The following is a 25,390-nucleotide window of genomic DNA, read 5'->3' on the forward strand; positions in this document are numbered from 1 at the left end:
GCAAAAAAACTCATGATAAAAAATGTTTGGTAACAATAAAAAAGAACTAGGCATATGAAGGAATAAGACAATATTCAATAACCAAGAAAAAAGGGCCACAGGATTTTCAAATAATAAAGATATCAGAGTGGAATTTTAAATGATCATGGAAAATAAACAAAGAAATAGAAGATAAAATCGAAAAGTTTGGCATGTAAGTAGAAACTATAAGAAATAGCTAAATAGAAATTCTAGAACTGAAAATAAGAACTCAATGGACAGATTTAACAAAGAATTAGAGTCAACTCAAGGAAGAATTAGTGATTGGAAGAGATGGCAGAAAAAAATACCAAGTTAGAAGCATAAGGAGACAAAAGGATGAACAGAATAAAAGCATTCAAGACACATACAGTGAAAAGTTCTAACATAAAATTAATTGTAGTTCCTGAGGAAAGACAGAAAGAATGGGCAAAAACAATATTTGAAAAGACAGGGTCGAGAATTTTCTAAATCAATTGAAAGATGCCACACCATAGATTTAAGAAGCACTCCAAACTCCAAGAAAAGATAAATAAAATGTGTAGGAGCATGATAATAAAATTCCTGAAAAGCAAAGACAAAAATCTTAAATGCAAAGGTGGAAAAAGGGACAGATAACCTTGAAAAAGACAACTAAAATTACAAGAAACTTTGTAAAAGAAATAATGGAAGCCAGAGGACAATGGGATATTTTCAAAGTGATGGAAGAAAATATCTGCCAAAGTAGAATCTTTACACAGTGAAATTGCTCTTCAAGAATAAAACTGAAAGGGCTTCCCTGGTGGCGCAGTGGTTGGGAGTCCGCCTGCCGGTGTGGGGGACGCGGGTTCGTGCCCTGGTCCGGGAGGATCCCACATGCCGCGGAGCGGCCGGGCCCATGGGCCATGGCCACTGGGCCTGCGCGTCCGGAGCCTGTGCTCCGCGACGGGAGAGGCTGCAGAGGTGGGAGGCCCACGTGCCACACACACACACAAAAAAGAATAAAACTGAAATAAAGACATTTTCTGACAAATGAAAACTGAGAAAAATATCTTCAAACCTGCACTGGGAAAAAAATGCATGAAAAGGTAGATGTGATTTAAATCAAAATAAATGCTGAATAAATAAAATACTAAAAAAAAGTCTTATGGGTAAAAATATATATAAAATTAAAATCTATGAAAAATGCTTGGAAGAAAATTTTGCTCAGGCCGTAACAGTACTGCAGTAGTCATCTCATCATAAACCAATATATATAAAACAATTGTTTTCACAGACTGGGCAAGAGTAATGCAAAACTGTAATCACTGAAACATGGGAAGCAAATGAGGTGAGCTCAGTGACTGCCTCGTATCTTTACATAAACACTCTTTCTAGACAACGATACAGAGATAATAAACCCAAGAGGTCATAGCAATTACTAAACTGAGAAGACATTATATATATATATATATATATATATATGTATATTTTCTCTCTCTCTCTCTATACATATATGTATATACACCCAGCTAATTCAGGTCCAAAAATGACCATACCTTAGGAATAAAGATAAACTAGTCCTGTATTCGTCATAACAAAACTTAAAAACAACTATCCATATATTAGTTAAAAGCAAGCCAGAACAATGTGCAACATTCTTGGAAGACACCAAAAAACAGACACTAAATAATGTAACAGTCCCAATACCTGTATCTAGTAAAAAATTACTAGATGTACAAAGGAAGTGGGAAACATGACTCATAACTAAGGCAAAACTCAGTTTCAACAAAAAAAGACCCAGAAACAATAAAAATAGTGACACTAGCAGACAAGAACATTAAAACAACTATTATTAAATATGTTGAAGGATTTAAAGGAAAATATGAACATAACTAAGATGAATGTGGGACAATATAGAAGAGAATCAAATGGAATTTCTAGAGCTGAAAAACATAATATCTGAAATAAAAAAATATGACTAGATGGGCTTAATTGGAAAAGAGAAAATAAAGACATAACAATAGAAACTATTCACAATGAAGTACACAGAAAACAAAAAGGTCTAAAAACAATGAACAGAGCCACAGTGGCCTGCAGAACAGTTCCAGAAAAGCAGGAGGGGAAACAAAAAATTTTTGAAGAAATAACTGACAAAAACTTCCCAAATTTCATGAAAAATACCAAACGAAGAAGCTAAATAAACCTCAAGCAAAACAAAACTAAATAAATATAAAAACCACAACAAGGCACATTAAAAATATCAATGACAAAGAGAACACCTTAAAAGCAGTCAGATACAACATATCACAAAAGGAAGAACAATAAGAATAAAACTAACTTATTGTCAGTAATAAGGCAAACAACACGAAAATGAAATGTTACCTTTAAAATGTTCATAAAGTATAAATGGTCTGAATGCATTGATGAAAAGGAAGAAATTGTACACTGAAAGGCACACTGTAGGAAGCAGGAGAAGAAAGCCTCAACTATAAGCCATCTATAAGAAACACTATATATAAAACTACAGATGAAAAGCACAGTGATAGAAAAAGATATATGATGAAAACATTAACCATAAAAATGCTGGTGTTGATAAATAATATCAGACAAGAGACTTCAGGATAAGGGAAATTACCAGAGGTCAGGGAGAATAATTCATAATGACAAATAAAATCATCAAGAAAATATAATAATCCTAAATGTACATGCCACTAATAATTGAGGTTCAAAACACATGAAGCAAAAACTGACAGAACTGATAGGGAATACAGACATTCATAATTATAGTTGATAATTCCAACACTCATCTCTTAAGAAATCATAGAACAATTATATAGAAAAGCATTAATGATACAGAAATCTTGAACAACACTGTCAATGATATCGATTTAATTGTTATCAACAAATATTATACCCAACAATAGTACAACAAACATTCTTTTCAAGCGTGCATAAAACATTCACCAGAAAGACCATATGCTAAGCCATAAAACAAGTCTTGATAAGTTTAAAAAAGATTGAAGTCATATAGAATATGTTCTCTGACAAAAATGGAATAATGCACAACAAAAGTAGTATATAAATCAAAAAATAAGAAAACAGAGATGGAGTTGTTCTATTGTCCCTGCAATTATCTAAGAAGAGGTAAAAGTGCTAACTTATTAAACTAGTAAGGATTAAAATATAATCTCTAATGAGAAAACAGAAAAAGTATATGTAAAAACTAAGTGGGCAGAAAACTGACTAATAAACAATACTCAGTCAAATCAATTCAAAAAAGGTAAGAAAGGAGAAGGAAAGAAAACAAACCCGAACAGGCAGGACATATAGAAACCAATTCAGAGCATGGTAAATTTAAACATAACTGTATCAAAATTACACTTAATGTAAATGGAATAAATGCACTAATTTAAAAACAAAATTTTGGGCTTCCCTGGTGGCGCAGTGGTTGAGAGTCCGCCTGCCAATGCAGGGGACACGGGTTCGTGCCCCGGTCTGGGAAGATCCCACATGCCGCGGAGCGGCTGGACCCGTGAGCCGTGGCTGCTGAGCCTGCGCTCTGCAACGGGAGAGGCCACAACAGTGAGAGGTCCGCGTACCGCAAAAACGAAACAAAACAAAAACAAAAAAAAACCCCAAAGTTTTTCACACGGGGAAAAAAAACTGAAATATATGTTATTTACCAAAAAAAATTCATCTATAAGGATAAAAAAGACTGAAAGTAAAATATGAACTATATAGGGCTTCCCTGGTGGTGCAGTGGTTGAGAGTCTGCCTGCCGATGCAGGGGCCATGGGTTTGTGCCCCAGTCTGGGAAGATCCCACATGCCGCAGAGCGGCTGGGCCCATGAGCCATGGCCACTGAGCCTGTGCGTCCGGAGCCTGTGCTCCGCAATGGGAGAGGCCACAACAGTGAGAGGCCCGCGTACCACAAAAAAAAGAAATCAATAAAAATAAAAATATGAACTATATAAACACCAACCAAATGGAAGCTGATATAGTTATATTGATATCAGACCAAAAAAAAAGGATAAAGGAGACTTAAAGGTAACAAGGACACTTTATAATATGTTCAATTAACCAGAAAGATGTAACAACTATACCTGTGTGCACTAAATAGCCCATTCTCAAAATATAAAAACACAATTATTATAGAACTATAAGCTGAAAGAAACACATCCTCGATCAAACTGGGTGCTTTTAACATATGTCTCTTCATAAATGAAGAAATAAACAGCTGAAAAAGCCAGTACTTGCGAACTGGTTCATCTGTATCGTTTTTCTAGATTCCACATATATGCGTTAATATGAGATATTTGTTTTTCTCTTTCTGACTTACTTCACTCTGTATGACAGTCAGTTTGCAAGGCAGAAATAGAGACACAGATGTAGAGAACAAATGTATGGACACCAAGTGGGGAAAGCGGGGGAGGGGGGAAGGGAGATGAACTGGGAGATTGGGATTGACATATATACACTAATATGTATAAAATAGATAACTAATAAGAACCTGCTGTATAGCACAAGGAACTCTAACTTCACTTCGCTGTACAGTAGGAACTAACACAACACTGTAAAACAACTATACCCCAATTAAAAAAGAAAACAAAGAGCCAGTACTGACGTGGAACTATTAAGTATCATGATTAAGTGTGTTGCTATAATTTGAAAAGATACATGCACCCCAGTGTTCACTGCAGCAGTATTTACGATAGCCAAGACATGAAAGCAACCTAAATGACCATCGACAGAGGAATGGATAAAGAAAATGTGGTACATATATATAATGTAATATTACTCAGCCATAAAAAAGAACGAAATAATGCCATTTGCAGCAACATGATGGACCTAGAGATCATAATACTAAGTGAAATAAGTCAGACAAAGAAAGATAAATATCATATGATGTTGCTTATATGTGGTATCTAAAAAAAACGGTACAAACAAACTTATTTACGAAACAGAAAGAGTCACAGATGTAGAAAACAAGCTTATGGTTACCAAAATCAAAAGCGGGGGGGGTATAAATTAGGAGATTGGGATTAACATATACACACTATTATATATAAAATAGATAACTAAAAAGGACCTACTGAATAGCACAGAGAACTCTACTCAATATTCTGTAATAACCTATATGGGAAAAAAATCTAAAAAAGAATGGATATATGTATATGTATAAAAGATTCATTTTGCTGTATAGCTGACACTAACAAAACATTGTATATCAACTATACTCCAATAAAAAATTTTTTAGAAAATGATTAACTGGGGCTTCCCTGGTAGCGCAGTGGTTGAGAGTCTGCCTGCCGGTGCAGGGGGCGCGGGTTCGTGCCCCGGTCCGGGAGGATCCCACGTGCCGTGGAGCGGCTGGGCCCGTGGGCCATGGCCGCTGAGCATGCGCGTCCGGAGCCTGTGCTCCGAGGCGGGGGAGGCCACAGCAGTGAGAGGCCCGCGTACCGCAAAAAAAAAACAAAAACAAACCAAAAAATGATTAACTGTGTTGGCTTAACTGACATATATAGAAACTTACACCCAACAACTTCAGAATACAGGCATACCTTGAAGATATTGCAGACTCAGTTCCAGACCATCGCAATAAAATGAACATCGTAATAAAGTGAGTCAGCACAAATTTGGTTTCTCAGTGCATATAAAAGTTATGTTTATACTACACTGTAGTCTATGAAGTGTGCAACAGCGTTATGCCTAAAAAAACAGTGTACATACCTTGAATAGGAAATACTTTATTGCTAAAAAAATGTTAACCATCATCTGAACCTTCAGTGAGTCACAGTAGTAAAATCAAAGATCACTGATCACAGATGACCAAAACAAATATAATAATAATAAAATAATAATGAAAAAGTTTGAAATATTGAGAATTACCAAAATGGGACACAGAGACATGAAATGAGCAAATGCTGTTGGAAAAATGGCACTGATAAACTTGCTCATCGCAAGGTTGCCACAAACCTTAAAGTTGTAAAAATGTATCTGCAAAGCACAATAAAGTGAAGGGCAATAAAGCAAGATATGCCTGTGTATGTTATTTTCAAATACACATGGAGTGCTTATAAAATCTGATCAATGCTAAGCTACCAAATAAAGGGTGAAAACATTTCAAAGGTTTAAAATTATACAGAGTATGTTTCTCTGAACATACTGAAATACAGTTAGATATTAAGAAAAGGAAACTAGAAAATTTTTCATGTTTTTGGAAATTAAGAAAATTCCCTTCTAAATAATCTATGTTTCAGAGAGAAAATCATAATGGAAATATGAAGATATTTTTAAATGAGTTATAATAAAAACATGAAATATCAAAATTGGAAGTATAAAGTTAAATATGTGCTTGGATGGAATTTTATGGCTTCAAATGTATATATTAGAAAAAAAATTTTAAAAATCAGTAACTGTAAGCACCAGCTCAAGAAATTAGAAAAAGTGAAGAAACTTAAACCCAAAGAATACAGTATGAGAATAAAATATAAATAGCAGAAATTAATGAAAACAGAGGTGATCATCTATTCATCTTCAACATACTGGTGTCTTCTTGATTTCATGTGATTAGTGACTATACTGACAAACACATTCCCCATTGTGACTGCATGTGTTACTTTAGTGTACTTTTTTGTGCATCTTACATTTTACTCACCAGTTTTCTGGAGTTATAGAAATTACCTGCTTAACTACAATCAAGAGACTTGGCTTTTAGTGGGTGGGGTAAGGACAGAATATAAAACTTTGGTGAGCTTGTAAAACTGGGAATTAAAAATGCAATTCCGTATCATGGTGGGAAATTTGAAGGTTTAATACCCTAAGAAAGGGAGACAAAAGGGATTGACTGTCTCTGCATGAGCTTTCAGTTAAAAACAATCCATGATATGTTCACCACTAGACTGCTCCACATCTCCCATGGATTTGTTTTTACCATCAGAGTAATCAGAAAAATCTCCAATAAAAAAATTAATATAAAGTCATTCTGATCAGTATTTCCTTTCAAGTGACTGGCAAAAGCAACACAGAAGTGAAGAAATACTCTCCAACCAATCTGTACAAAAATTCTACAGAAAGAAATCTGCTGACATTTATAAACCAACATTATAAAACACAAAGGAATAATCCACCAAGTCAGAATCAGCAGAATTAGAGTTGCAGGAGGCTTAGACATTAGCATTATCAGGTATGTGTATATGTACATATCTTTAAGCTTTCATTTATATTTTACATATAAAATATATGATATATTCATGTTTATATATCATATATTTAATATATAATTTAATATATTAATAAAGATATTTTAAATATATATTTTAAAAATTATAAAAGGAGAAGATCAAAAAGGGAAAATTTGAAAAAATACAATGAGAATTTCTAGAAATTAAAACACAGTCACTATAATAAAACTTAACAAACAAATCAAGTGGCATATTAGACACAGCTGAAGAGTGATTAAGTGAACTGAAAAAGAATCCTAAGGAAATTACCAGGACTGCTACTCACAGTCTGGGTATCCTTTGATTTACTGCTTTTATTACAGATTTATCATTCTCAGAAATCTATGTATGATAACTAAAAACTTTACTTCTGTTTATTAGCTATTCTAAACAATTTTTTACTCATGTTAATCACAATTTGTATATAAAATAAGCAACCATTGACCCTTGGCCCTTGGCTACATGTAATTCAGTGGTTCAACATTTTACTTTACGTGAATTACCTTAACAAAATCTCTATCAGTCTTCTCCTTCCATTCTTCTCCAAATACAGTAGAAAAGGATCCTAAAGCTAAAAGAATAATAGTGTATTCAGTAAAATGAAATTATTTCTTTCACTTAGTTCCTTAATAGGTAGGTTTGGAAAAACAGTAAAACTACATTTTAGGATACCTTGTTCATTAAAAACTGTTTCATAATAAATGATAGAAAGTCATGATAATTTCTTTTGAAATACTGTTTTTTTAAATTATAGAATTTAAAGAAAGTTGATGTCACTACAATCTAAAAATACACAACTCACTTTCATAATAGTTATACAGACAATAAGAAAAAAATGAGGGTACTGTAATAGTTACTCTGCATTAGTTTTCATTTGTAGAAGAGAAACATATTAAAAAGTCAAACTGATGCTACTGCTATTAGATTGCCAAACTGTTATAACTTTAAATCTTCATAGTCATTTCAAAAAGAATTATGTAATTCAATTAGTGGACAAGGCATTCTTTGGGAATAATTCCCACAATGAAATCTCCTTTAGGAAACATTCTCAGCTATAGCTTGTTTGTATTTCTTGATAAAGTTATCAGGAGCAAAGTCAAACCATCTATGTTCAAAAGCTTCTTAATAACACCCTGCCCCCTCCGGACAACAGAGGTTAAGGTATATAGATAGATACATATCGCTTTTCTCTCCTCTGCGTTGCTAACTCATTTTGTCAGTTACAGGACCAGACAGTAAAGTTGTATAATACAAATGTCTAAGCTGTGACACAATAGGCATCTACCTTTAAAAATTAGGTAGGTACTTTCATCAGCTACCTGTAATTATCTGTATTCTGTAATGAAAGCTATTGGTTTTCAAATGCAGAGAGAAAACTATGTATTGGCAATTTTTAACAGAAAAACTAGTTTTATGAATGTAATTCTTTAAAAAAACAAAAGTAAATCTCCTTAAATGGATGTGCTGTGACATGCATAACATATGGATATATTTTCTGTTGTAAAAGATTTAATGAATGTTTGCAGTCTTATCACGCCTTTAAGTATAGATCTAATATTTTTACTTAATATTGAGTTAAAGTTGTAAAGTACTTAGGTTAGAATAAGACTATTCATTGAAAAAGTACTAATAAGGGTGAAGAATGGAAACAGTTTAACATTATATTGATATTAGGATCATGGGGACATGATATAAAGAACAGATTTGAAGTTTTTAATAAATAAATTTAACTACAGTGACCTAAAGAAGAATTTCATAGAACATCAAATTTATATAGACGTAGCAGCTGAATCAGAAAAATGAAGTCCACACCCTACTAAAGAGACAAAATTTTGTTTGTCCTGAAGAAAACCTTATAAAGAAGGTTTAGTAGTCTAAACCTTCTGGGAAAAGAATACTGAATGGAAGTATAAGATGGAAAAATTAAATTTTTGTCACATGGAATTTTTATTATACTTCTTCAAATACATATATGTATAAACATTACACACCTTCAAAGAAAGTGGTATCTACATTTTCTCTCAATTAAAATTTCATGCCCTAAAAAAATTCAAAACCTCTCAAGAGCCTTATGAAATATGCCCATAATCAAATATACCCTTAATCTTCAAACTCAAAAGAATTATTTTCATAATGTAAAACCACTGTTTTAAGTATACAGTCTTCATAAAGTCCCTATGTACTCTGGAACTCTAAACTTCTAACTGTTGAAATAAAAGAAACATCCGTTAAACAGCATTTGCTAAATTATTAATGTTTTAGATTGCTACTCTACATAATAATTTAGTCTGAGATAAACAAAAATGCTAAAAAATGCAAGAAGATAAACTGGGTATAAAGAATGTCATGCCTCAGTGCATCAAAGCTGGTAAGCTCACTTTTATCATATATACAAATGTAATTCTTATTCAATGATTAAATGGTAAGAATTCACTAAAATTATTCTGGTCTGAGAATATTTACTATTTTTAAAAACTTCATTTTAAGATTTCTAAAAAAATGTGAAACAATTTTAAACCATTCTATATTAAATGCTGAAAAATGTCTTTAAAAGATCAAAATGAAATATCAGGAAGCAAAGAAAATGAGAGTGAGATGGAAATCTACCAAATTTAGATCTTCAAAGTTACAATACAAACTGATAAGTGCTAATCTTTTTTCCTCCTCCAAGTAACCAAGAATAGTTTCTGGCAGGGTAAGAAACTCATTTTCACTTTTGTTTAATTTCAAAATGTCTTCATACAAAATAAGTACATGTCAAATTGTAAGGACTCCTACTTAGGAAATTCCCTGGTGGTCCAGTGGTTAGGACTCCGTGCTCTCACTGCCGAGGGACTGGTTCAATCCCTGGTCAGGGAACTAAGGGACTGGTTCAATCCCTGGTCAGGGAACTAAGATCCCACAAGCCGTGCGGCATGGCCAACAACAACAACAACAACAGCAACAACAACAACAACAAAGGAATCCTACTTAGATAATCCCAAATAAAAGTATGTTTGAAAATTATACTACTGACCTAAATTACAGGAAAATGAACTCATTTGCAAACACATCACTGTTTAAACATAAAAACACTCATGAACCTATGAAATATTACATGAAATTCTCAGACTATATCTACTGTTCTATATAGTTTCCTATATGATAATTTCAAAATATATCAATACCTTAATCCATTAATAGAATATACTTCTGACAAAAGAAGTTACATGGTATTGGGGTAGAAGGAGGGTTGAGAAGCAAGAAAAAATTTTATGTCAATAACATTCAGCTGACATAGAATATTTTAAAAAGAAAAACTATAGCAGGAAAAAATTTTAAAACATATTTTCTAAATCCCTATTAAACTAGGGATTGCTAGTCAAATTGCTCAATTAAAGAATTGAGCAATTTGGTCTGAAAAGTAACCTAGATTTGAGATAATTACACAGAAAACAAAGAACGTGATTTATAAAAACCTACAAATAACAAATCCTACGAGTAAAAAAATATGAAATATTTGATCATTCTTATTTTGATTATTTATGCAGCAAATTTTCAAATTCATTGACCTAAATTGTTTAGTTAAAAATTATAACTACACACCAGCAGAAACAGACTTCAGAAAACAATTTCTTCCAGGTCCTATTTTTCGCTATCAGAATTTTGTATCAAACAATTTTCTCAAATCAACAAACCCACATTTACTATAAGAAAAATACAGCATTTTAATTTCAAAAGCTCTAGTGAGGTTTTTATTATTCAAATATATAAGATTAAAAAAAATCCAAACATTCATTATTTTAAATAATACATTTAATATCGGGCTTCCCTGGTGGCGCAGTGGTTGAGAGTCTGCCTGCCAATGCAGGGGACACGGGTTCGAGCCCTGGTCTGGGAAGATCCCACATGCCGCGGAGCAACTAGCCCCGTGAGCCACAATTACTGAGCCTGCGCATCTGGAGCCTGTGCTCCGCAACAAGAGAGGCCGCGATAGTGAGAGGCCCGCGCACCGCGATGAAGAGAGGCCCCTGCTTGCCACAACTAGAGAAAGCTCTCGCACAGAAACGAAGAGCCAACACAGCCATAAATAAATAAATTAATTAATTAAATTAAAATAATAATAATACATTTAATATAACAAAAGGAAATAAAGAATGCTAGTATATTACCTAATAAAAAGTACTTTCCCCCTTAAAAACCTTTAAAAAAAATCTATAACACCTTTAATACAATGATTATACAAAACATTAAGGCTAAAACTTACTGTCATCAAACACCCCGGCATTAGCAAGCAATAAAGTGATGATTTTAGGGTCTTTTTCAAGTTGCATGACATGTTTGCTTTCATTTGATAGGAGAGTGCATACATTAATAGCAAAGTCCACTTCATTTGGGAGTCCAGATAATAGTGAAAGCACCAATTTATTATAATCATTTGGCGAATTGAAGTCCATAGACAGCCCATAACTTTGACGCAGATAATCTAACAAAGACAAAAACGAAAACACTGTTAAGTATATCAAGGATTAGAAACCTTTTATGGTTAATATCTTCTGAATACAGGACAGAAGTTTGTTTTCTTTTATAAAATATAAACTGAGTAGAAGTTTAGAGTTCAACTTTCTAAACTTAAGTGAAAATTACATTCCTCAAAAAGTATTAAAACATAAAAAATGTAAAAAATGTAGATATTCTGTTGGATATCATTGCAAAATTACTATTGTATCTTTATTTTAATTTACCTTGTCTACATTTTTTATTCTTGTATTTCAAGGGACTTATTCCAATTTTTAAATACTATAAGCCAGAAAGGCTGGTTCCTTTCAAATATTTAACAATATCATGTTTCTAAACACGCTGCCAACCTTCTTTACCCAATTTTGGGAGGATTATTACTTGTTTAGGTCAGATTTGCTGCCACATAATATGTAAAATTCATGCTTTTTAGTTCTACAGTTCTATGAGTTTTGATAGTCTTTTAACCACAACCACAATGGAGATAGAGAGTATTTCTATCACCCCAAAGAAGTTTCTTTATGGTCCTTTGTAGTTGATCCTCTCTTCTATCCATAAACAACCACTGATCTACTTTATTTCAAAATGCCAATTAAACAGAATCACACAATATATATCTTTTTGTGCCTGATTTATTTCATTTAGCAAAATGCTTTTGAGGTTAGTATCCATTTTGATGTGTGTATCAATAGTTGGTTCCTTTTTACTGCCATAGTATGGCTGTAACATAATTTGTTTATCCATTCCCTAGTTGAAGGACATTTGGACTGTGTCCAGTTTTTGGCACTTCTGAATACAGTTGCTATAAACATTCACATACAGGACTTTGTGCGGACATATTTCTTCATTTCTCTTGGATTACTGGGTCATACAAAGTGTATGTTTAACTTTGCAAGAAACTGTGAAACTGTTTTCCAAAGTGGTGGTAACATTCTGTCTTTCCACCAGCGATGTATGAGAGAGTTCCTGGTGCTGTACATCCTTGTCGGCACTTAATACTGTCAGTTTAAAATATTCTGAATATGAGTCACTTATCTAATATTTATTTTGTAAATATTTTCTCCCAGATAGTGAATGGTTTACCTTTTCATTTTCTTAACAATGTCTTGAAAGAGAAGTTTTAATTTTGATGAAGTGTGATTTATAAATTTTTACCTCTACAGTTCATGCTTTTGTGTCCTAACAAATCTTTTCCTAACTAAGATTTTATGTAGGAGAATTAGAACATTTTTAGAACTTTGAAGGTAGGGAAGATGGGATTACAGAACACTAATATATTTTATACTCATAATATATACATATTAGAAAATGTTATATTTCTAGAAATACTGACTCTTAATTGGTGCAGTTTAGGCCTTGGCAGCTACGTCCTGAGACATATACCCCTGGTACATTTTTCACCTAAAGATCTAATTAGTTTAATGAGAAAAGGCAAGAAACAAGAGTTAGAAAACTGCTGGATGAAACATTTCAGAAAAATATGGATTTGAAAAACAATCTTTTTAAAATGTCACTAAAGGGAATGCAAGTAGGAATCTATTGTCACAACATGCCACAGAAGAAAATCATGTAAGAAACTGCTTCATTTCCCAATGTAGATATCTGAGACAACTCTTCAATTCTAAAATATTCTAGGAATTTCTCCAATAAGAAGTATCACAATACACTTATAAATGAATAAGACACCGATTCTTTATAATATTTAAGGTTGAACAATAATATGTTGTTCATTTTTTATAATCCTGAAAAGTAAAATTTCTTATAAATAACATAAATATCTGGGGAAAATGTAACATAACTTCCGTGAATTAGGGATTTTGATATTTCTATACCGCACAGTGGAATTGATCATGAGATGCCAAGTCTCAGCAATAATTAAGTTTTTAGATTCCACAAAATTTTCATGCAAATCTCTTCAATAGAAAACAAATTGGAACCTATATTCAACATCTGTCACAGTCTTCTTTATGTGCTTTCAATATGATCTTGGAATTGTTCTGTTTGCTACTGAAGAATAACAGATGCCATCATATACTCAATTCAATACATCCTTACGCGAATGACTTTGCCAAAAGTCATCTCCAATTAAAATAAGATGAATAAATATGATAATTATGAAAAGTCCTCTAATTATATGAGGCTTGGTAAAGATTCCTATGATAATATATGAGAAAATGCTTACAAGATTTTAAGAGCCTCCCTTCCCATCCCCAAGGAGGTATGATTAAATAGCTACAATGTTATAATGTGAATGGGATCGGAAATTTTCAACATTCTTGACTCAATGTTTATACAAACGCATCACTGCTGACAAACTAATTTAATCCGAGGTAATCTCTTTGTTTTCAGTTTAGAGGAAAGGGAGAATTGTTCCTGGAGTGCTGTTTACATTAAAGATACTAGACAGTACATTCTTTCCATTGATACTGGCAGTGATTGCTGTAGTTCAAATGTCTATAAGAATATGGGACATGTAAAGGAAAATTTTTGCTCAAATACAACTGATAAAACTAAAATAATACATCTTCCTGTATAAGCTCTCCCAAATTTACATAACAAAAATGCAAATGGATAGGGTGCTTGGCCTCCTTTGACCGAAATGATTGAATTGGATTAAATGATCACTAAAATCCTTGCTAGCTCTAAAATTCTGCAATTCTATTAATTTCAATGAGTTGTCATGTACCAATTTTGCCTTTCATAATTCTTCTACTAGAGATATTGCAAATAAATAAAAAATCTTTAATTTAGAAACTAATTAATTTTTTAATTTTAAAGTGTAAGAGAAGATGAACAAAAAGTCCTTAGTAATCTACACTACAATTCTGCGGAACTGACTGTATCCAAATCAATACCAAGGAAGAAAGAATAAAGACGGAAACAAAAAGATTAGGTATTTATGGCATGGAAAAGTATGAAAAACTATGCAAATAAAACGACCATATTTTGATGCCAATACTTACTAATTCAAAGCAAAATCTATGAATACTTTTTTGGCCACTTCAAGTCACTGGGCAAAAGGCGTCAGTATCCTTAAAGGAAAATTTGGTCCCATATTCTATCAATGTACAATATTCTATCATGACAATTATGAGTAGAATTGCACTTCATACTAAATGCCAATTTATTATATTATGTTTCAAAATACTGTTTTAGAATACCTTTTCTTAATATCAACAATATAAGCATCTCTAGATAAAATACATTTATCCAAATACATTAATCTAAACCTATAAGAAGAGTAAGGCTGTATAATCAAAGATGTACACACAAATATTTTAAACATTCTTATTAAAATTTCCTAAGGCTCTTAATCTACCACCATGTAATTCTACTTTGGTGTTTATTTACACACACACAAACAGACACACACATATATATTGACAGCTATGAAGCTTACTATATTTCCTTAATGGCATTTGAAAAGAATCATCAGTGAAGGATTTGTTTTATATATTGATGGTCATGTTAATTTTTAGAACACTGTCATAATGTTGCTATGGCTCCTTCTAGAAAAATAAAAAGCACCTTCAAATTCATAAATGCTGCCCTGCAACACTACCTCTTTTCAGTTTGAATTAGATATATTGTAGTCTGATGTTCCCCAGCAAGTTCTAGTTTTTTTTTCCTTTCATGAGTCCCCAATCCTGATTTTGTCGAACATGTTACATATGTTACATAACTACTCAGATTCTTCTTAAAAAAAAAAAAAGACATATGATAGCATATCACAAAGGAGTTATTGTAACACCAGACCAAGAAATTGTCATTCCCTTAAAAATTGTGTAGCTCTATCAATGACTTTCATTAGGCTTCTGAAATACCAGAAATATCTCTTTTTTTGAAGTAAATCATGTTTAATTAGGGGAGAGGGACAAAAAAAACTGATCCAGAAAAAAATTTCATTTTAAACAAGATCTAATGTAGAAATGGAGAAGCTGGAATAGACACCAAACTCTATTTAAGCTACAAGAATGGACAGTTCTGCTGTTGATGAAATATAGGAACAACACAGTTACAAGATGGTCTTAAAGGTCTTTAGTACAAGGTCTCATTCAATGTAGGAATACCCTATATAACATCCTTGAATTAGATAATGGTCATTAGCTCTTTTTAAAAACAGGAAGCATATCACCTAACAAGTCACCCCATTTTATTTAATCAGCTTAAGCTATTAGTAAGATCTTCTACATGGTGACTTAAAATGTTCCCTTTTAACAGTAGTTCTTGAGGTAATAACTTCTCATTAAAGATAAAGCTAGATTTGGTTTGCATTCACCACTGCCACCACCCCTCCCAAGCCCCAACTATACAAAAGCATCAGATGAAAACCTCTTCTAACGGAGATCACAGATTCTAGGAGATTGTTTCCTCAGCTGATTGGGGAAGAAACAGAGTCAAATTCAACATGAAAGAAACTGAAAATAGATAATGGAAAATTTAAATCAGTGATACTGGCACAAACAAGGGAGCTTAAAACTAAGGATTACCTAAGAGATTGGTATTAGTACCAATGAAGAATAATAAAGATCTAGATAACTGTATATTTTATAAAGAACATATCCTTGAAAAAGACGTATCTCCTCTTTTTCAGGCCAAATGTTAGTGATTAAAGAAAAGAGATGCTTACCTCTTCAGAGCTCTCTTCCTAAGTATCACTGTCTCAACCCCCCGAGCCACAAACAACGGAACTCCCATCTATTCTGTCTCAAGAACCTCTTTATTAGACTCTCAACCTGATTATTTCCAACTTCAGTCCTGTTCTTTTTAGCTGCAGATTCCTCTATAACCATTACAAGAATGACATGAATGAAAAGAATCTTAAATCCCTGGTACCATGGCAGGAAAATAGTTGAATAGTAAGAAACATTTCTGAGAAATTCTGGTGCTGGGAATTCCAGGAATTGTAGAAAATCTAGATGCTATGAGTACTCCTCTGGCTTCCCTAATCCTAACAGGACCTTCCTCTCCTCATTTTAGTAACTATTCAGGTCAAACTAATCTTTAGACAAAGAAATAATTTTAAAACTTCACTTGAAAATACAGATATATTTGTGATGTTAAATTCCTGCAACTAAAAATCTTATATGTAGGCTATGACAGAAAGGGACCTCATACCAATTAGTTCAATTCAATTCATTGGTCGATGTCTATTTTCCTAATTCAAAACTGTGGAACTATGCCTTGTTCATTTCCAGTGATATTTACCTGACACACTGTGTTGCTGGTAATTGTAGGAAGATGGAATTGCACCAATAGGAAGCTGTGGTTTGGGATTGCCTGGTGGTACCTCATCATCATCCTCCCCAAAATGATGAACTTTCTCGTACTTTTCTAGGTAACTGAAATAGAAAAACAGTACAGCAGAGATTTAAAATAGATTTACATCTTGTTTTTTAACTCCCACCACATATATCTGGTTTCCTTTTCTAGAGGCCCTAAATTTAAAATAATAATAATAACAAGATACCACAAACCTCATATTAGTGGGACAGTCACTTCAGCAGTAATACTGAAGACAAACTCACTATAATGGTTATAAAAGTGTTTTTAAATTTTCAGAAAAGACCACACCACTGCTCAAATAAAAATGTAAAAGTAAAGAATATCAAAGGACAACTACATGTAGATGAACAACAGTACATTTTATTTACTGATTAAAAAAACTATACATGGTCACTGTAAAAACCACGTGAAGGGGCTTCCCTGGTGGCACAGTGGTTGAGAATCTGCCTGCCAATGCAGGGGACACAGGTTTAAGCCCTGGTCCTGGAAGATCCCACATGCTGCGGAGCAACTAAGCCCGTGCACCACAACTATTCAGCCTGCGCTCTAGAACCCGTGAGCCACAACTAGCGAGCCTGCGTGCCGCAATTACTGAAGCCCACGCACCTAGAGCCTGAGCTCCGCAACAAGAGAAGCCACCGCAATGAGAAGCCCGCGCACTGCAACGAAGAGTAGGCCCCGCTCGCCACAACTAGAGAAAGCCCGTGTGCAGTAACGAAGACCCAACACAGACAAAAATAAATAAATAAATTTATTTAAAAAAAAAAAAAGTGAAAATGAGAAGATGCCCTGGCCTCCACATCTCACTCATCACAGATAACTACAGGTTCAAGTGTTTTCTGTATATTTTCTATGCATGTTTTTCTCTAACAACATATTTTAGAGATCTGAGCATGTCAATACACACAGTACCACCTCAGTCTTTTTTTTTTCCTTTTAAACTTTATTTATTTGGCTGTACTGGGTCTTAGTTGCAGCATGCAGGATCTGGTTCCCCGCCAGGGATCGAACCCGGGCCCCCTGCATTGGGAGTGCGGAGTCTTAACCACTGGACCACCAGGGAACTCCCTACATGAGTCTTTTTTAATGGCTGTATAATATACGGTCCTACTGATACATCATAATTTAACAAGATCTCTAGTGCTGTAACTAGCTATGTTCAGTTTTGCTTTTTGCTATTACAAGTCATGCAGCAATAAGATTAATCTCAGCACCTGTTTAAATACTTTTCTCTCAATAGACACTGGAAATGGTATTATCAACTTTAAACAGCGATACAGCCAAATTCTCACCCAAAACTGATGTGCCCAATACATTTTGATCAATTTATAAGATAGTTCCTGTATTCCCCACTGGATCACCGTTACAGGGTATGGTCAATCTTCTTAAAATTAACTAGAATTAAATTCCCAAATTTACAATAAGATTCCCACAAGAAAGATTTTTAAATAGGGAAACAATTGATCAAATCCATGTCAAACACAACACTGTAACTAATGAACTTGTTACTACACTTCATAAGAACTTAAGCTGATTAATACCAGAGTAAAGTTCTAAATGTGATCATTTTATAGACCAATCCTTCTATCATTCCTGATCCAGGCAGGTACTAAGTCCATCAGTCACTGTTTTAAAAGTCCTGCAGAGGGAGGGCCTAAAGATGGTGGAGGCATAAGACGTGGGGATCACCTTCCTCCCCACAAATACATCAAAAATACATCTACATGTGGAACAGCTCCTACAGAACACCTACTGAATGCAGGCAGAAGACCTCAGACTTCCCAAAAGGAAAGAAAATCCCCACGTACCTGAGTAGTGCAAAAGAGAAAAGAAAAAATCAGAGACAAAAGAATAGGGACGGACCTGCACCTCGGGGAGGGAGCTGCGAAAGAGGAAAAGTTTCCACACACTAGGAAGCCCCTTCACTGGCGGAGACAGGGGGTGGGCAGGAGGGAAGATTTCAAGCCACAGAGGAGAGTGCAGCAACGGGATGCAGAGGGCAAAGCGGAGAGTTTCCTGCACAGATGATCGATGCTGGCCAGCACTCACCAGCCCGAGAGGCTTGTCTGCTCATCCACCGTGGCAGGGGGAGGCTGGCAGCTGAGGCTCCAGCTTCAGAGGTCAGACCCCAGAGGGAGGACTGGGGTAGGCTGCGTGAACACAGCCTGAAGGGGGCTAGTGTGCCACAGCTAGCAGGGAGGGAGTCCAGGAAAAAGTCTGGAACTGCCTAAGAAGCAAGAGATCATTGTTTCGGGGTGCACAAGAAGAGGGGATTCACAGCACCGCCTAAAGGAGCTCCAGAGACGGGCACGAGCTGTGGCTATCAGCGCAGACACCAGAGACGGGCATGAGACACTAAGGCTCCTGCTGCCACCACCAAGAAGCCTGTGTGCGAGCACAGGGCACTATCCACACCCTCCTTCCGGGGAGCTGTGCAGCCTGCCACTGCCAGGGTCCCGGGATCCAAGGACAACTTCCCCGGGAGAACACACGGTGAGCCTCAGGCTGGTGCAATGTCACACCAGCCTCTGCTGACTCAGGCTCGCCCCGCATTCCGTACCCTTCCCTCCCCCCCGGCCTGAGTGAGCCAGAGCCCCCGAATCAGCTGCTCCTTTAACCCCATCCTGTCTGAGCAAAGAACAGACGCCCTCAGGTGGCCTACACGCAAAGGCGGGGCCAAATCCAAAGCTGAGCCTCAGGAGCTGTGTGAACAAAGAAGAGAAAGGGAAATCTCTCCCAGCAGCCTCAGGAGCAGTGGATTAAAGCTCCACAATCAACGTGATGTACCCTGCATCTGTGGAATACCTGAATAACAATGAATCATCCCAAGACAGTGGACTTGGGGAGCAAATGTAGACTTGGGGTTTGCTTTCTGCATCTAATTTGTTTCTGGTTTTATCTTTATCTTAATTTAGTATTTAGACCTTATTATCACTGGTAGATTTGTTGATTGATTTCATTGCTCTCTTCTTTCTCTCTCTTTATTTTTATTTTTAATAATATTTTTTAAATTTTATTTTAATAACTTTTATTTTTTTATTTCTTTCTTTTTTTCTCCCTTTCTTCCAATCTGTGTGGCTGACATGGTCTTGGTGCTCCAGCCAGGTGTCAGGCCTGAGCCTGCAGGTGGGAGGGCCGAGTTCAGGACACTGGACTACCAGAGACCTCCCAGCCCCATGTAATATCAAACGGTGAAAGATCTCCCAGAGATCATCTCAACACTAAGACCCAGCTCCACTCAACTGCCAGCAAGCTCCAGTGCTGGACACCTCATGCCAAACAACTAGCGAGACAGGAGCACAACCCCACCCATTAGCAGAGAGGCTGCCTAAAATCAAAATAAGTTCACAGACACTGCAAAACACACCACCAGACGGGGTCGTGCCCACCAGAAAGATAAGATGCAGCCTCTTCCACCAGAACACAGGCAACAGTCCCCTCCACCAGGGAGCCTACACAACCCACTGAACCTACCTTAGCCACTGGGGGCAGACACCAAAAACAACGGGAACTATGAACCTGCAGCCTGCAAAAATGAGACCCCAAACACAGTAAGTTAAGCAAAATGAGAAGACAGAGAAATACACAGCAGATGAAGGAGCAAGGTAAAACCCACCAGACCAAACAAATGAAGAGGAAATAGGCAGTATACCTGAAAAAGATTTCAGAATATTGACAGTAAAGATGATCCAAAATCTTGGAAACAGAATGGAGAAAATACAAGAAACGTTTAACAAGGACCTAGAAGAAATAAAGAGTGAACTAAACAATGATGAACAACACAATAAATGAAATTAAAAATTCACTAGAGGGAATCAATAGCAGAATAACTGAGGCAGAAGAACGGATAAGTGACCTGGAAGATAAAATAGTGGAAATAACTACCACAGAGCAGAATAAAGAAAAAAGATGAGAAGAATTGAGGACAGTATTAGAGGCCTCTGGGACAACATTAAATGCACGAACATTCGAATTATAGGGGTCCCAGAAGAAGAAAAGAAAATGGGACTGAGAAAATATTTGAAGAGATTATAGTTGAAAACTTCCCTAACATGGGAAAGGAAATAGTCACTCAAGCCCAGGAAGGGCAGAGAGTCCCATACAGGATAAATCCAAGGAGAAACGTGACAAGACACATATTAAACAAACTATCAAAAATTAAATACAAAGAACAAATATTAAAAGAAGTAAGGGAAAAACAACAAATAACACTCAAGGGAATCCCCATGAGGTTAAGAGCTGATCTTTCAGCAGAAACTCTTCAAGCCAGAAGGGACTGGCAGGACATATTTAAAGTGATGAAACGGAAAAATCTACAACCAAGATTACTCTACCCAGCAAGGATCTCATTCAGATTCGACATAGAAATTAAAACCTTTACAGAAAGGAAAAGCTAAAAGAATTTAGCACCACCAAACCAGCTTTACAACAAATGCTAAAGGAACTTCTCTAGGCAGGAAACATAAGAGAAGGAAAAGACCTACAAAAACAAACCCAAAACAATTAAGAAAATGGTAATAGGAACATACATATCGATAACTACCTTAAATGTAAATGGATTAAATGCTCCCAGCAAAAGACATAGACTGGCTGAATGGATACAAAAACAAGATCCGTATATATGCTCTCTACAAGAGACCCACTTCAGACCTAGGGACACATACAGACTGAAAGTGAGGCGATGGAAAAAGATATTCCATGCAAATGGAAATCAAAAGAAAGCTGGAGTAGCAATTCTCATATCAGACAAAATAGGCTTTAAAACAAAGACTATTACAAGAGACCAAGAAGGACACTACATAATGATCAAGGGATTAATGCAAGAAGACATAACAATTATAAATATTTATGCACCCAACATAGGAGCACCTCAATACCTAAGGCAAATGCTAACAGCCATAAAGGGGGAAACTGACAGTAACACAATCATACTAGGGGACTTTAACACCCCACTTTCACCAATGGACAGATCACCCAAAGTGAAAATAAATAAGGAAACACAAGCTTTAAATGAAACATTAAACAAGATGGACTTAACCGATATTCATAGGACACTCCATCCAAAAACAACAGAATATACTTTCTTCTCAAGTGCTCATGGAACATTTTCCAGGATAGATCATATCTTGGATTACAAATCAAGCCTTGGTAAATTAAGAAAATTGATATTGTATCAAGTATCTGTTCCGACCACAATGCTATGAGACTAGGTAGCAATTACAGGAAAATACCTGTGAAAAAGACAAACACATGGTGACTAAACAATACACCACTAAATAACCAAGAGATCACTGAAGAATTCAAAGAGAAAATCAAAAAATACCTAGAAACAAATGACAATGAAAACATGACAACCCAAAACCTATGGGATGCAGCAAAAGATGGTCTAAGAGGGAAATTTATAACAATAGTATCCTACCTCAAGAAAAAAGAAACATCTCAAACAAACAAAAAAATAAATAAACAACCTTAAACCTAAAGCAAATACAGAAAGAAGAACAAAAAACCCCCAAAGTTAGCAGAAGGAAAGAATCATAAAGATGAGATCAGAAAAAGAAATGAAGGAAACAATAGCAAAGATCAATAAAACTAAAAGCTGGTTCTTTGAGAAGATAAACAAAATTGATAAACCATGGGACAGACTCATCAAGAAAAAAAGGGAGAAGATTCAAATCAATAGAATTAAAAATGAAAAGTGAGAAGTAACAACTGACACTGCAGAAACAGAAAGAATCATGAGAGATTACTACAAGCAACCCTATGCCAATAAAATGGACAACCGGGAAGAAATGGGCAAATTCTTAGAAAAGCACAACCTTCCGAGACTGAACCAGGAAGAAACAGAAAATATAAACGGACCAATCACAAGCACTGAAATTGAAACTGTGATGAAAATTCTTCCGACAAACAAAAGCCCAGGACCAGATGGCTTCACAGGTGAATTCTATCAAACATTTAGAGAAGAGCTAAGAGCTACCCTTCTCAAACTCTTCCAAAATATAGCAGAGGGAGGAACACTCCCAAACTCATTCTGTGAGGCCACCATCACCCTGATACCAAAACCAGACAAAGACGTCACAAAAAAGAAAACTACAGGCCAATATCACTGATGAATATAGACACAAAAATCCTCAACAAAATACTAGCAAACAAAATCCAACAGCACATTAGAAGGATCATACACCATCATCAACTGGGATTTACCCCAGGAATGCAAGGATTCTTCAAAATACGCAACTCAATCAACGTGATAACCCACAATAACAAATTGAAGGAGAAAAACCATATGATCATCTCAATAGATGCAGAAAAAGCTTTTGACAAAATTCAATACCCATTTATGATAAAAACCCTCCAGAAAGTAGGCACAGAGGGAACTTACCTCAACATAATAAAGGCCATATATGACAAACCCACAGCCAACATCATTCTCAATGGTGAAAAACTGAAACCGTTACCACTAAGATCAGGGACAAGACAAGGTTGCCCACTGTCACCACTATTAATCAATATTGTTTTGGAAGTTTTAACCACAGCAATCAGAGAAGAAAAAGAAATAAAAGGAATCCTAATTGGAAAAGAAGAAGTAAAACTGTCACTGTTTGTAGATGACATGATATTATACATAGAGAATCCTAAAGATGCTACCAGAAAACTACTAAAGCTAATCAATGAATTTGAAGAGTAGCAGAATAAAAAATTAATGCACAGAATCTCTTGCATTCCTATACACAAATGATGAAAATTCTGAAAGAGAAATTAAGGAAACACTCCCATTTACCATTGCAACAAAAAGAATAAAATACCTAGGAATAAATCTACCTAAGGAGACAAAAGACCTGTATGCAGAAAACTATAAGACACTGATGACAGAAATTAAAGATGATACAAACAGATGGAGAGATACACCCTGTTCCTGGATCAGAAGAATCAATATTTTGAAAATGAGTATACTACCCAAAGCAATCTGCAGATTCAATGCGATCCCTATCAAACTACCAATGGCATTTTTCACAGATCTAGGATAAAAAATTTCACAATCTGTATGGAAACACAACAGACCCCAAATAGCCAAAGCAATCTTGAGAAAGAAAAACAGAGCTGGAGGAATCAGGCTCCTGGAATTCAGACTATACTACAAAGCTACAGTAATCAAGACAGTATGATACTGGCACAAAAAGAGAAATATAGATCAATGGAACAGGATAGAAAGCCCGAGATAAACCCACGCACATATGGTCACCTTATCTTTGATAAAGGAGCCACGAATATACAATGGAAAAAAGACAGCCTCTTCAATAAGTGGTGCTGGACAGCTACATGGAAAAGAATGAAATTAGAACACTCCCTAACACCATACACAAAAATAAACTCAAAATGGATTAAAGACCTAAATGTAAGGCCAGACACTATAAAACTCTTAGAGAAAAATATAGGCAGAACACTCTGACATAAATCACAGCAAGATCCTTTTTGACCCACCTCCTAGAGTAATGAGAATAAAAACAAAAGTAAACAAATGGGACCTAATGAAACTTAAAAGCTTTTGCACAGCAAAGGAAACCACAAAGAAGACAAAAAGACAACCTTCAGAATTGGGGAAAATATTTGCAAATGAAGCAACTGACAAAGGATTAATCTCCAAAATTTGTAAGAAGCTCAATGTCAAAAAATCAAACAACCCAATCCAAAAATGGGCAGAAGACCTAAATAGACATTTCTCCAAAGAAGATATACGGATTGCCAACAAACACATGAAAGGATGCTCAACATCACTAATCATTAGAGAAATGCAAATCAAAACCACAATGAGGTATCACCTCACAGCAGTCAGAATGGCAACCATCAAAAAATCTACAGACAGTAAATACTGGAGAGGGTGTGGAGAAAAGGGAACCCTTTTGCACTGCTGGTGGGAATCTAAATTGATACAGCCACTATGGAGAACAGTATGGAGGTTCCTTAATAAACTAAAAGTAGAACTACCATATGACCCAGCAATCCCACTACTGGGCATATACCCTGAGAAAACCATAATTCAAAAAGAGTCATGTACCACAGTGTTCACTGCAGCACTATTTAGAATAGTCAGGACATGGAAGCAACCTAAGTGTCCATCAACAGGTGAATGGATAAAGAAGATGTGGCACATATGTACAATGGAATATTACTCAGCCATAAAAAGAAACGAAACTGAGTTATTTGTAGTGAGGTGGATGGACCTAGAGTCTGTCATACAGAGTGAAGTAAGTCAGAAAGAGAAAAATAAATACCATATATTAACACATATATATGGAATCTAAAAAACAAAACAACAGGTTCTGAAGAACCTAGGGGTCGGACAGGATTAAAGACATCGATGTAGAGAATGGACTTGAGGACACGGGGGGGGAAGGGTAAGCTGG

At 35.3% G+C, this 25,390-nt stretch overlaps 1 protein-coding gene across 1 annotated transcript in view; it reads right to left on the reverse strand.

Annotated features, from left to right (window-relative positions):
• Window positions 1-25,390, reverse strand: part of ARID2 (AT-rich interaction domain 2) — a 170,681-nt gene that overhangs the window by 65,694 nt on the left and 79,597 nt on the right. Inside the window, exons 4-6 of the mRNA XM_060166464.1 lie at window positions 16,908-17,041; window positions 11,449-11,667; window positions 7,706-7,773 (exon numbers count right to left, since the gene is read on the reverse strand). Coding sequence (XP_060022447.1) covers window positions 7,706-7,773; window positions 11,449-11,667; window positions 16,908-17,041 — 421 coding nt within the window. The remainder of the gene's footprint in view (window positions 1-7,705; window positions 7,774-11,448; window positions 11,668-16,907; window positions 17,042-25,390) is intronic.

The sequence above is a fragment of the Lagenorhynchus albirostris genome, chromosome 11 (assembly GCF_949774975.1).
Source record: "Lagenorhynchus albirostris chromosome 11, mLagAlb1.1, whole genome shotgun sequence".
Lineage (NCBI taxonomy): Eukaryota > Metazoa > Chordata > Mammalia > Artiodactyla > Delphinidae > Lagenorhynchus > Lagenorhynchus albirostris.